Genomic DNA, 13342 nt, shown 5'->3' with positions numbered 1-13342 from the left:
ATGGGCGCAGCTGCTGCTTTCTACTAAACGGCTCTTGGGTTTGAGCCGCCAGTCTTGCTGGCAGCAACCCATGCTTATCCCGCACCGTGGGATACTTGGATACTTGGACAGCTGACAGAAATCTCAGGCTACCAAATTTTTTACAATTAGAAATTTCTTAACATCCTCCTTTCCTCTGACATTCATTTGCTGTCTCTCTCCTTGAGATTGATTGACACCATCTAATTAATGTAATAATTGCATGTTTAGTGTAACTAGTATGTCATCCTTGTACCAGTGAGTGCTCTATTTTTGTACTTGTTGAATTAAACTAGATGGAAGTCATCATACTTGGGTAGTATGATGGAAAGTAAATAGTAAGTAAAGAGTAAAGAGCCTATATACAATCTAGAGTGAAAAGAATGAACTTAATATCAATGTAATTTCTCTACTATCACAGAGTTAGTGGAGAAAAATAGAAAAACTTAAAATATCGTTTTCTGAGTTTTTTTCTTGTACTTTTTACAAAATTGGATTAACACTGACTCCAGAAATGATTATCATACTGTGTAAATTATCTAATTAATAATTATTTTAGTTTCTTTTAGAATGATAAATGTAGATGAGGTCCTCTGTGGATATAATGATAAGTCTCTTGTATTGTTTTTTCTTTCAACATTTGAATATAGATATATGTGTGATATTAAATGGCAAATTATATATAATTTGGGAATTGCCAGAGGCATGCAGGGTTTTTCCATAGCTCCGACTGGTCTTTCCATTTTGGAAGAGATATTACTAGAAGATTAGAAATCAAATGGAGAGATATTTGTAAGGAACTGAAGGGGTGGGGTTTGCTTACTGAAAATGATTGAAAACTAGAATCTGATGTTGGCCAGGACACATTTAAAAAAATAACCTATTTGGGTATGTAACTAAAATCTAAGAAAAGTAGAATAAGGTGGACTATTTCTAGTATCCTGATGTCTTATTCGATACGGCTTTGAAGCAGTGTCACGGGGACATGATTGAGATCACTAATCCTTAGTACCCGAACCAAGAAATAGGAATTCTTTTTATCAGGGGAAGAAACTTCATCCTAGAGAAAAGGAGTAGGGACTCTTAAGGAAAGGAATATTTTTATTTTTAATTTCTTTGATTTTGTGCCAAAAGAGTTTTGGAAGAATATTCATAACTGTCTTAAGTTTCATTGTTTAAAACCGACAGCTACTGTATTTCATTTTAATAGCTGGTTAGCGTTCTTTCTATGACATCTCCTCTATTAATAAGTTCCTTCGTATCAAGAAAGCATAATTTAAAGTAAAATTACTGTGAGACAAAAGCTTTATTCTGTGGACTGGATAATACTTTCTTTGTGGCATTTTCTTTCCCACCAAAAGTGAGCCGTGAACTCCTTGCCTGGGTACATCCTATTTCTAATGGAGGACAAGAAGCTATTTTCTCCCACGGCTGACTTCCAGAATTTCTGGCTGAACGTTCTTTGTCAAGTGTATATTCCCTTCTCTAGGCCTTTCTGTATAGAACCCGCAAACATCGTCAATGTGAATAATGCCATTCAGAGGGTTAGTGACCAGGCCTCTGCCATGAACAAAAGGATTCAGTACTACAGCCGACTCGCCGCTCCTGCAGACAAGGCACTGGTAAGGCACAAGCATTATTAATTGTCTAATAGCAAATCGACATGAATAATAAACACATTAGCCAGGGCAACTCCCAGTGGATCCACATTTTAATGGCCACATTCCAAAGATAGCATCATGGAAAGTAGAAGATGGATTTTAATGCATGCTTTTTTTATTGGACCTGGCATAGCCGTGTTTCAATCTATGTTGGTGTGTTAGTCCTAGTGGACTGGAGAAACAAATTCATAGACACTCCTATGTGTATAAGAGAGAACTTTATATCAAAGAGCAATTGTACATTCAAAAAACATCCCAGCCCAGTTCAGATCGAGCCCATAAGTCTGATATGCCATCTGTCGATACTAGTCCATAAATTCAAATCAAGTCCATAAACCCGATATTACCCCATATGTCGATACTAGTCCATAAATTCCTCTTTAGACTCATGCAGCCATGCAGTGACACCGAATGCGGGAAGATCAGTGGGTGGAAAGTGGTGATAGAAGCATCTCAGCACTGGCGTGGCTCCTCCAGCTCCCTGGCTCTGGCTCTATCAGTGTAGCTCTATGTGGCTTGTCTTCAGGAAGCTGAAGCAGAGAGTGTTGCGGTCTGGCCTCCAGTGAGCTATTTACCTGCGTAGTGCCTCCAAATGAGGTCATCAAGCTGCGACCTTATTAACAGGCTAGACTCTACCCCTTCACAAATTGACAGATTATGTAACTGCCACAGTTGGCAACTGCCTAAAGATACTTAGATTAAATTCTGTTCCTCGCCAACCCCAAGAACACAGAGGAGGATATACCACTTCCGAAGTGGCAGTTTGGGTCATAAGTTACTAACATAAGCAATAACAGATCTGATTAGTCTATTCCATTTTCAGTTTGATTTTAAAGGGGGAAATGTTTTATAAATTTTTACAGGAGTGGGAAACAAATATATGCATATATTCATGTACTATTTTCCTACCAACAGTATTCTTTTGTATATCACACACAAGGGTCAAAAGGGCCAGAAACTAAACATTTTAGGCCCTTTGGGCCATATATTGTCACAGATATTTTACAATTATTAGTAATAAATCGTTTTATTGGGGGCCCTTACAGCTCTTATAACAATCCATACATCAATTGTATCAAACACATTTGTACATATGTTGCCAACCTCATTTTCAAAACAATTTTTTTCTGCTTGAGCCCTTGGTATCAGCTCCTCATTTTTCTTGCCCTCACCCTCCCACCCTCATGGACCCCTGATAAATTATGATTATTTTCATATCTTACACCATCTGCTGTCTCCCTTCACCCACGTTTCTGTTGTTTGTCCCCTTGGTGTGTGGGTGGGGGGGGGGGTATATGTTGATCACTGTTCCCTTTTCTTCCCCTTCTCCTTCCACCTTCCCCAGATAAGAGCTCTTATCTGTACTAGTGTACATGCTCCAGTTAAACCGATTTGTAAGGTATAAATGGGGTCATAATAGTGTGGGGGAAGAAGCATTAAAGAACTAGAGGAATGTTGTTTGTTTCATTGGTGCTGTGCTGCACCCTGGCTAACATTGTCCTTCCTTGTGACCCTTCTGTGGGGGGATGTCCAATTGTCTACAGATGGGCTTTGGGTCTCCACTCAAAACTCCATCATTTGCATCGATATATTGGTTTGTTTGGGGTCTTCTGATACCTGAGACTTGAGCCCGTCAACACCTCATGATCATACAGGCTGGTGTGCTTCTTCCACAAAATTTTTATTTGTTTTAGTTTACAACCATTTAAAAATATAGAAATTTGTGTTAGTCTAAGTTCTCTAGAGAAGTAAAACCAGTGATAGATACACATAGACATAAAAAGAGAGAAATCCATATTAAGGAAATGACTCGCACATGTAGAAGTCGATTAGTCCATTCTAGTTAAAGTTCATGGAGTAGACATTAAGTTGGAGGCTTCTCCTGACTCAAGTAGCTGTGAGGGCCAATAAACCAGAAAGCAAGAAGAGACAGCAGAAGCAGGAAGGCAAGAGGTGATGGCTGCAGAGGTGGATAAATGCAAGGTCAGCAGGTCAGACTTGTGGCTGCTGAGTCCAGTGAATCTGAAGTTGGCAGGTCAGGTGTCAGGCTGCTGTTGGCTCCCAGGTTTGGGCAGGCAATGTGATGGACCCTGGGCTCCAATCCAGATAACCAGGTGTTGATGAGCCAGATTCAGGATCCAGATGCAGAAAGAAGCAAGCAAGCTCATCACAGAGTCTACTTATATAGGAATTAGACCACCCTCTTTACTCTTTAAAGGAAATTTCCTTTCAATTGCTTCCAGGCTGTGACCTTTATTAGGGGGTTGCTCTCCACCCTAATCTTACAATTTATCAGTTGCTCACAGCCAATCCCACTAAGGAGGTGCTAACATTATGTTATGTAACATCATGAGGGATTATAAAGCCTTAACTGCCAAATTAGTGAGATTCCTGACCCAGCCAAGTTGACACAAAACCAAATTCATAAAACCATTCTTAGCTCAGGGAATTTAAAATGAAAAAACAAAACACATTAAAGATCAGATGTGGTTCATGGACCATAGTCTGTTGACATTCAATCTTCTAAAATTGGTATTATTATTATTACTTTAGGGTCAAAATACATATAAAATTTAATTATAAAAATGAACAGTTTTATGATATTCAGAAACTTGGCAACTTAAAGAATTATTCTAGGGGAAAAAAGAGTGATTCTAGGAGACAAAATTCTAATTTTAAAAAATAGCTATCAATAAGAAGCAGAGAGAAGCAAACTAAAAATGGTTAACTGTTTACGATGGAGCACAAATGGACCAGAACAGATACATCTCACCGCATTCTTGCAGCAGTCGTATAAAGCAAGTATTCTCTTTGCCTTAGCCAACACAAGGACTTCTAAAATGCTCTGAGTGGGGTAATTCCCCTTGAGTTTTTGCGTTTTCCATTCATTATATCAAAAGACTTAGCTCCATAATAAACTAATCTGGCCCTTGCCGTCATCTAGTATCGTCAGACCTTGTGGCTGCTCTTGAAAACAAATCTCAGATACAGGCGAGACTAGTCTAGGCCCGAATGTACATTGTTACTCTAGAAGTTAAATCGGCATTGTATACCAAGCTGAATCTCTTTTATTGACTGAAACTAAGTGATCTGAAATTAATAATGTGATACAACCATTTTTAATGAATGTTTATATATTTGCACCCCTTTTCTGAGACTCCTAAGATTATTTTTCCTGAAAGACTCATGAGGGAAGAACAGTATGAAGAAACAAGTATAGGTCTTTGTAGAGTTATTCTCACTCTGACTACCTTCTAATTTTTCTGTGTTACCTATGAGTTTGCCCCTTATCTTTTAGCTTCTAACCGTGCCCCTCAAAGCTTTCCTCCCCTCCCCATCATTTTCTTCCAGAACTTGCTTAGCTAGCTATGGTGATTTCGCGCCTGCTCACGACAAACTTGCACCTCCATGTCAGCAGAACTCAGACCCAAAAGGAATGTGTGTAAAGAGAAGTCAACAGCCTCAATTTCCATCAATGCTTTTGTATCTCTAGCAAGTAATTGTTTCCAGAACTACCCACTGCCTGGCATTCAAGACATTTGTCCAGAAAACACCATAGTCAGGCATACATATCTGAGTGAAAGACTTGATGACACATTTGGGTCCCAATCCATATCCTGGCTCCCTGCTGAAGCCTAAAGTTCCAACTTTTTCTTGAAATTTCTCCCATCTATTCTCGCCTTCCATGAATTAAAAAACTCATTATGATGCAGTCCACCACAGAGTTTAATACCTACTTATTCTTCTGTTTGGTAACTAGTAGCCACTTGCCAGTCAAGTCCTTTCTGACTCATGGTTATCCCATAGTATTAGAGTAAAACTGGGCCCCATAAGCGTTCAGTGGTTGCTCTTTCTGAAGCAGCTCACCAAGGTTTTCCTCTAAGAAACCTGGGGATGGAGCCTATAACCTCCAACCTTGCAGTTCGCAGCAAAGCACAGTAACCGTCTGTGTTGCCCAGGGGCTCTCCTTTGGTATGACCTCATGTCTATTCCTGGAGGACTTGCACTTCTGGAAGAAAGAGGTTGTGTATTGTACTTTTTCTCTTCAACACTTGACCTACCAAACTCACAGCCATTGAGTCAGTGTTGACTCCAAGCGAACCCCTGTTGGTTCCCGAGACTTAACGTTTTACGGAAGTAGAAAGCCCAGTCTTTCTCCCTTGATTTACATAGGTGTCAATTTACATAGCAGGTGCATGACAGTTCACATTGTACCTCAGGCTGGCTGAATCATGATTCTCATAGTCACCCCCATGATGAGGTCTGATTTAATGGAATTGCTTTTATGATGAGTTCTGTTAGTGAGTTAAAGGGGCGTGTCCTTGGGGGTGTGGCCTGTGTCAAATATATGGCATTCTGGCAAGCCCGAGCTTTTTGCTTGCTCTCTGCCCTACAGCTGGCTCAAGGTGCGCAGTAAAAGTGTTTAAGTCCATTTCTATGCCTTTATCAACTCGCATGTCAGAACTATGTATTCTCAAGGGATATGCTCAGGGAGGTGAGCAAACTTATATCAGGAAACTATATTTCTCTCTTCAAAATGGGGTGGCGAGGACTAGAACAAAACAGAGTGAACTACATAAGAACTGTTTCCATTCAGCTCCCTTATAGTTTTTACTCTCTCTCACTTAACTACTTTTGTGTTTATTGTTTTGTTTTTAGTATGCATGCTTAAATCTCTTCCTTTAAAAATCCTTGCTTTTGCCTTTTTGTTTTCTTTTTTTCTCTCCATGTTATTGGGGGCTCTTCCAACTCTTGTAACAAACCATACATCAATTGTATCCAACATATTTGTACATATACTTCATCATTCTTTTCTAGACATTTACTTTCCATTGAGCCCTTGGGATCAGCTCCTCCTTTTTTCCCTAACCTCCCCCCCAACCCACATGGTCCCCTTGATAGATTGTAGATTGTTTATTATTTTCAAATTGCACTCGGACTGGAGTCTCCCTTCCCCTCTGGTTTGTGTTGTTCTTCCCCCTGACTGGGTATGTGTGGTTATGTTCTATTCATTGCAGTCGGTGCCCCTCTCCCTCCCCACTTCTCCCCTACCCTTTTGGTATCTCTATTGCCATTCCTATTCCTGGTTCAATGTGTTGTGAGTTTCATCTCTTGCCTGTACCGATGTACATGCTCCCGTCGAGTCTAGATTGGGAGGCAGCATGGAGATCATGATAGTAGGGTGGGGGGGTGGGGAGTGAGGAGACCTCCAGGAAACAGGTATATACTTTTCTGTTTCCTTAAGCATTGCTTTAGCTCATTTTTCCTCTGCAACCAAAATATTGAAAAGAATAGTTTGTATATGATGTTGTTTCTTCTCTATTAACTCCTTAATTCTATATATTCTGAGAGTTTCAACCTACCACTTTGCTAAGCTCACTATCTTGTAAAGGTACAATGACCTGGTTCTTGACATTTCCCTCACTTACGCAGCCCAAGACTTCCTTGTGCCTTCTTACTCTCAGCTGTGTTGGCTCTTCTAGGAAAAATATTTGGACTCTTGAATATTCAAGTCTTTAAGTTCTTACCCTTTCAGATCTTCTAGCTCCCTAGACATTTTTTTATGGTAATCAGTTCTGCCTGCTTTTATTTTTGCCATGATATTTGAAATGTGGCGTGCCAGGTGCTCAGTCGTAGAGGGAAGAGTAGCTTTTGCACGTTGCTAGTTCTCCCGTTGCAGTGCATTTCTTGATTTTTCTTCTCCGCAGATTGCCCCAGATCATGTCGTTCCAGCTCCAGAGGAGTGCTACGTGTACAGTCCGCTGGGTTCTGCTTATAAACTAGAAAGGTACTCTGAAGGATATGGTAAAAACACCAGTTTAGTGACCATGTGAGTAAAACTACTTTTTTGTTACATAACTTAAACTATATGTGAATGAAAATTACTGATTATTTTTGTTTAAATTATAATGTCTAAAGAATCCAACCCCCCACCTTTTACTGCTGCTACTTTGTGCTTTCAGTTTTATGATTTGGAATACCATGATGGGAACATCTATACTAAGTATTCCTTGGGGCATAAAACAGGTAATATAATTTTTTAGCACGATTTGTACCTGAAAGTTTATTTCTCTTTATAAGTTGAATAGAGGTTTCAATAAGTCTATTTTTTAAAGTTTTCAAAGAAAGTAGATGATTGTATTATCTTCCCAATGTATTCTGTAAATCTAATACTTATAAAATTAAAATTTGTTTATTATAAATATCAGTGGAAGATAAGTTTTGAACATGCGATTAACAAAATTGATATAACAGCTTCCCTCTATCTTAACCAAACATAATACTCTCCCCAAGGGACTTATTCCCTCCTGATAACATGACCCAATTCTTTTAAAATCTGGCTAGCTTCACTTCTAAGGAGCATTCTGGCTGTTCTTTATGTGTTTATTGACCATTTATATACATAAGTGTTTCCCAAAGTGGGTGCTACTGCCCGCTGGGGGCATTGAAACGATTTGGAAAGCTGCAAAGGCAGACACCAATCCTTTAGCCTCAATTCTGAGCTGTTGTACACAAGTTTTCAATTGCCAAGGGGCCACAGAGTAATTTCTTTCCTGAAAAGAGAAGATAGGCCAAATAAGTTTGGGAACCAAACCAAATAAATTTGGTATAGATCTTCTGAAGAAATGTCTATTCAAATCCTTTTCAATGGACTTGTTTATTTTGGACTTCCAACCCAGATCTGTTTCTTCGGCTGCCATTCCTTTGTATATTTAATATTCTTGGTCAATGCCTTAATTCAAATGCATCAATCCTTAAAAAAAAGATTATTATCTTTCATTAGTTCCCAGGTTTTATTATGGTTCTTTAGGATTAAACAATAAATGAGTTTATTCCAACACGAGTCTACATATTGCTCTGTATTTTTGTATCTATCCAGGCTGGATTTACTACCGGAATGTGTGTCATCGTGCTGATGGGCATCTTAACACTTTATTGCTGCTACAGAGTAGTGAGATCACGCTCTATGATACGTAAGAACTTATTATCATAAAAGATTATTTTATTGGGGGTTCTTACAACTCTTACAGCAATCCATACATCAATTGTATTAATCATATTTGTACATGGGTTGCCATCATTCTTTTCCAGACATTTACTTTCTATTGAGCCCTTGGTATCAGTTCCTCTTTTTTTCCTCCCTTTCAATATGTAAGAATTTTATACAATAAAAATAGGTGATTGATGTGGGTATTAATAGTATTTCCCATAAAAGTAGACCATGAATGGGTGTTCCACACGTGTGAAAATGTGTAATTTGTGCCGAGAGAGTTCCTTCTGTTGCTACCTTTAATAAGGGAAGGGTGGGAAATTCAACAAGGGTGGGAATTCTTTTCAGAATAAATTCACTTTGGCACTAGTGTTATCCTCATAAAAATACTAAAAGAACATGTTTCATATTTTCAAATAAGACCGGTATCAAAACTAAATGGAGAGTTCTGTGGTTCTTAGTATGTAGGTATGACACATTTTGACCTATAAGTCCAAAAGACCTATTGGACCAACATATACCTTCATTCATCTCTTAACTTTTAGATCAGAAAGAGATATTTTTCAGGTTGCTTTTTAAGCAGTTTAGGTGCCAGATAAACTCTCACTGCCGTCAGGTCAAGGTTGACTCATAGCGACCCTCTGTGGGTTTCTGAGACGAAAGCTGTTTAAGAGAGTAGAAAGCCCGGTCTTTCTCCAGTGAAGCTGCTGGTGAACTGCCGACCAGGTGGATCACAGCCCAAGGCATAGCTACTGACCCCCAGGTGCTAGATAGACATATTTCCTTGAATTTTAGCAAGTATAAGTCAACATACCAAATTTTCTCTGTAATTATTTGTTTGTTTTTCCTGCCTTTCCTAAGCAGTCTCTATGTTAACCTAATCTTGTCTCAGTCACTGGGGAAGGGTTCTAGAGGAGATTTGTTTTAGTTTCAAACTGGAGAGGGGGACTTCTGTTTTTACCCTTTGAGTCCCTAGATGGCACATATGACTAAGCACTGGATTATTAGCCACAAGTTTGGTGCTTCAAGGCCTTCAGACATGCCTTGGAAGGAAAGCCTGGCAATCTGTTTCTAAAAGGATACAGCCTTAGTAACCTTGTGGAGTACAGTTCTAAGCTGCACACTTGACGTTGTCATAAGTCAGAATTAACTCAACAGCCCCTAAACACAATGGCATCTGGCATTCTAAACACATTGTTGTGATGAATTAAAGACAAATGGGGTTTTTCCAAGAAATAAAAACAGTAAAAATCTTAGAAGAAAATTTCAAAGATTTTTTTCTGTTTTTAAAAAAAATCATTTTATTGGTGGCTCATACAACTCAGAGTAGATGTTTTTTAACCAACACCTAAAATCTGGAAACTTTGCAGAAAAAAAGATATCAGATTTGTATCATCATCAGAAATCATCCTGACAGATAATGAGTTAACCTGGAGGACATTGGGAAAAACAAAACTGTGCGCTCCCAACATACGGTCAGTATTCAAGCTAATTTGTTGTGAAGCCAACCCATGAAAGACCTTTCTTAAACATATTAAACCCTTTGATCAAAATATTAGTGGGTTTGCATATGTAATTTCTAAAGATCATTATACTCCAACATTCAAGGAGCACCTGTTTGTGCTCTGTGGATTCATTCTCCCTGTTCACCAGTGCCCCGCTTTTGTTAGGTTTTAATAGGTAACAACAAATTCATCAAGATAAAGTAGTCTCCCATTTCTTTTCGATTGCTTCTTTTGATCCTTGATAACCCAAACCAAACTCACTGCCATCCAATCAATGCCTGATCATAGGGACCCTGTTGAGCAGGGTAGAACTGGCCCGGCAGATTTCTGAGACTGTAACTCTATGGGAGTAGAAAGCCCTGTCTCCCATGGAACAGCTGGTGGGTTCGAACTACTGAAGTTGGATTGCAGCCCAACCCACAGCAACCACACCACCAGAGCCCCAGTATTTGTTAAAATTAGTAGAAGAATTAAATATGAGCGTGCTGCAATATTACTTACCTGGGCCAATATTTAGGCAATATGCAGATGTTTAATTGTTGTTATTTATTTATTTATTACTTTCCACTGTTCCCCAAGTATGAAGCTAGGAGAATTTTTTGAGTAATTATTCTTGATATTGGTAACACTCTTAGCTTCCTTATCTTGTTCTATTGTTTTCAGTTTTTCAGGCTTCACCACTTTCTCTCATGTAATAATAACCTTATTTGCCCCAAAAGTGACAGAACATGAGGTTTCATAGTTTCATCAAGCATAGCAATGCGCTCCAAAGAATTCAGAGAATAAAGTTATAAAACAACAACTAAAACCTACCCATTTGCCATCAACTTTACTCCCAATTCATGACAGGCCCATGTGTGTCAGACTAGAACTGTGCTCCACAGGGTTTTCAATGGCTGAACTTCCAAGAGTAGAGTGCCAGGCCTTTCTTCCAAGGTGCCTTAGATGGACTTGGATATCCAGTCTTTGCTTTGCAACCAAGCTCTTAGCTGTTACCCAGGAACTCCCATGGAAGAACAAAAGCTGTGAGATGATCCTTTGATGACAAGTAAAATAATCCTTTATAGTTAAAAGTATGTATTTTCTTACCCGTTATTGAACATTAAAATATGTATGCTATGTATATCCTCTGTAGCGATATTTTTGTTTGTGGTTTGATATAAATTCCATATTGAATTATAGAATTACCTTATTGTGTTCCAGTTCTGACTTTTACTTTATCAGTTATAGTAAATTCAATATTCTTACAGTCAGTATTGTTAATCCCAATGATTTTTTACACATGCACATTTTGGCTCAATTGTACTTGTTTAAACATTACCCTTTTTTACATTTGTAAATAACTCTCCTCTAAAAAATACTTTATATATACTTCTCTTCATTTGAATTGCTTTCTTTAACTAGATTTCTTCAAATAAGGAGTAAGAAAAATTGTTCAATTTCTTTTTAAAAGAATTGTGCTAATTGACAGTTATGCAACAGTGACACAGGGTTTCACCAAATCCTGCCATTATTTTGTGTGGTTCCCTTTTTCTTTTTTTGTCTTGTTTCATTTAACGCCTAAAAAGAAGCACCTTTTAAGATACCCATGTTACTGTTCAACCTTTTTCATAGTTATCTTTTTGGTATGTATACTTTCTCTTAATTGTATTATTTATTCAGATTTCATTCCCATTTGTTCACAAGCCCCCCTTGTGTTCTGGTAGATCTGGTAGGCTTTTTATATGGTGTCAGCATAAGTCTTTGATTTCTTGTCCATTTCTTTCCCACTCACTATTTAAAAGGCTTATTTATATCTACCTATTTTTCAACTTGACATTTATTCAGTTGATTGAAAAGAATAACCTTTTAGAATCTATTTCAACATTGTGTTTTTTGTTTTCCCTATGACTGAATTTTCTAATTGTTAACTCAAATATCCACAATTTAAATTGCCATGTGGTATGAAGCTGGATTGTGAGAAAACTTTTCTCCATGGTGCTATCTGATTCTGTCCAATATTATTAATTAATATTTTCTGCCCTTTCTAATCCGTTTGTCTGGCCTTGGTTTGGCCATTACTTGTATTAATGAATAAACTTTATCATACTTCGATATATTTTTTCAGACTATCTGGCCAATTTCTTTGATTTCTTCTTATGTGTTCATTCTATAATGTGTTCATTACTATTATTTGATAATACCTTCTTTAGATAATAATATCTAATGGTTGGCTGGCTATGATCGCTAATATTTTTATTTTATTTGAAGAGTAAAAATCATGACTGTGAAGCAGATGATCAAGATCTAATTTTATTTCTTCTTTGCCTGTTTTTCTCCAGCTTCATTGGATACCACTGTCTGGGAATATCCAGATGTCTGCAGACACTATTTTGGCTCTTTTGGGCAGTGGTCAAGCCTTCTTTTCTCCTTGGTGTCTCTCATTGGAGCTATGATAGTTTATTGGGTGCTTATGTCTAATTTCCTTTTTAATACTGGAGAGTTTATTTTTAGTAAGTAATCATATCACTTGTTAACCCAGTTACTTTCAAATATTATCCCTACTGTAATATTTTAGTTCCAGTTTTAAATTCCAAGTAAAAGTAATCTTTGTAATTCTGAAAAATATATTTGATGCAACTTATATCCTGTGATTCTGATCTCATATATAATGTGTATGTTCATTTACAAAAATTTATTTTAGCATAAATAACATACTTTTCATTTCTAGATGACATAAGATATATATTAGATAAAATCTCTAGTTGACATAAAGTATTTCTAGTTCCCAAATGATATTTGCAGTCTTTACCACAAAATTTTAGTCTAACAAAAAAATTTAGAAAACTCTTTGGTGCTTGTTAAAGAATTTGGTGTATGTACTTTAGGAGGAGCAAATTCCAGTTCTTATTTTTGGAACAGCCTCAAGGTCAGCAGCTCAGTCTACCAGTTGCGTGGGTGGAGAAAATTGAGGCTGTCTCCTCCCCTAAAGATTTATCATCTCAGTCATTGTAGGGGATAATTCTACTCTATCCTATAGGGTCATTATGATTTGGATTCAGCTTAATGGCAGTGAATTTTTTTTTTCAAAATACTAGAATCTAAAATCGGGAAGCAGTGAAATAATGGAAGTTATATAGTAAATAAATTATGTACATAACACAGGTTAGCAGTCTTCAAGTGGGCTG

At 37.7% G+C, this 13342-nt stretch overlaps 1 protein-coding gene across 4 annotated transcripts in view; it reads left to right on the top strand.

Moving 5' to 3' along the window:
* The window catches only part of SLC38A9 (solute carrier family 38 member 9), a 97788-nt gene that overhangs the window by 35324 nt on the left and 49122 nt on the right, over positions 1–13342 (top strand). For all 4 annotated transcript variants that reach the window (XR_012782829.1, XM_075541046.1, XM_075541045.1 and 1 more), the window contains exons 3-7: positions 1508–1640; positions 7388–7509; positions 7643–7706; positions 8560–8653; positions 12497–12667. Coding sequence is in view for 3 of the 4 variants with exons in the window: in XM_075541046.1 (XP_075397161.1) it covers positions 1508–1640; positions 7388–7509; positions 7643–7706; positions 8560–8653; positions 12497–12667 (584 nt within the window). In the remaining variant the exon portion in view is untranslated. The remainder of the gene's footprint in view (positions 1–1507; positions 1641–7387; positions 7510–7642; positions 7707–8559; positions 8654–12496; positions 12668–13342) is intronic.

The sequence above is a fragment of the Tenrec ecaudatus genome, chromosome 2 (genome assembly GCF_050624435.1).
Source record: "Tenrec ecaudatus isolate mTenEca1 chromosome 2, mTenEca1.hap1, whole genome shotgun sequence".
Lineage (NCBI taxonomy): Eukaryota > Metazoa > Chordata > Mammalia > Afrosoricida > Tenrecidae > Tenrec > Tenrec ecaudatus.
Note: the sequence above shows the minus strand (reverse complement) of the source record. Positions and strands in the feature narration are given on the sequence as shown.